Source organism: Buceros rhinoceros, unplaced genomic scaffold (genome assembly GCF_000710305.1).
Source record: "Buceros rhinoceros silvestris isolate BGI_N320 unplaced genomic scaffold, ASM71030v1 scaffold26678, whole genome shotgun sequence".
In the NCBI taxonomy this organism is placed as follows: Eukaryota; Metazoa; Chordata; class Aves; order Bucerotiformes; family Bucerotidae; genus Buceros; species Buceros rhinoceros.
The window spans coordinates 402-703 of NW_010425599.1; the positions used below are offsets into that span (position 1 = coordinate 402).

Here is a 302-nt window from a genome sequence, read left to right on the forward strand (position 1 = left end):
AGCAGACTGTCCCTGCCCTGGCAGGCGGGGTGGGGTTTGCCCCCGCTCTGTGGGCCTCCTCTCAGCAGCCATTCCTTCTAGGCTGCCTGGTGCGTCCTGCCGTCCCGCGTGCTGCTGGTGCTGACCTCGCAGAAAGGGATCCAGGTGAGCTGCTTCTCCGCGGAGTGGGGAGGTGAAAACATGACATTGGGATGGCGTGCTCGCGGTGTGGGCTCTGGTGGCACAGGGAGGGTCCTGCTGCACACCCAGAGAGCTGCTGACATCCCTCAGAGACCTCCTGTGGCAGCAGCTGAGTCCGGAGC

General features: G+C 65.2%; 1 protein-coding gene across 1 annotated transcript in view; it reads left to right on the forward strand.

Moving 5' to 3' along the window:
- Positions 1-81: 81 nt before the first annotated feature.
- The window catches only part of WDR54 (WD repeat domain 54), a gene marked incomplete at its 5' end in the record, with an annotated part of 4,024 nt that continues 3,803 nt past the window's right edge, over positions 82-302 (forward strand). The window contains one exon of the mRNA XM_010141216.1: positions 82-144. Within this exon, the coding sequence (XP_010139518.1) occupies positions 82-144 (63 nt within the window). The remainder of the gene's footprint in view (positions 145-302) is intronic.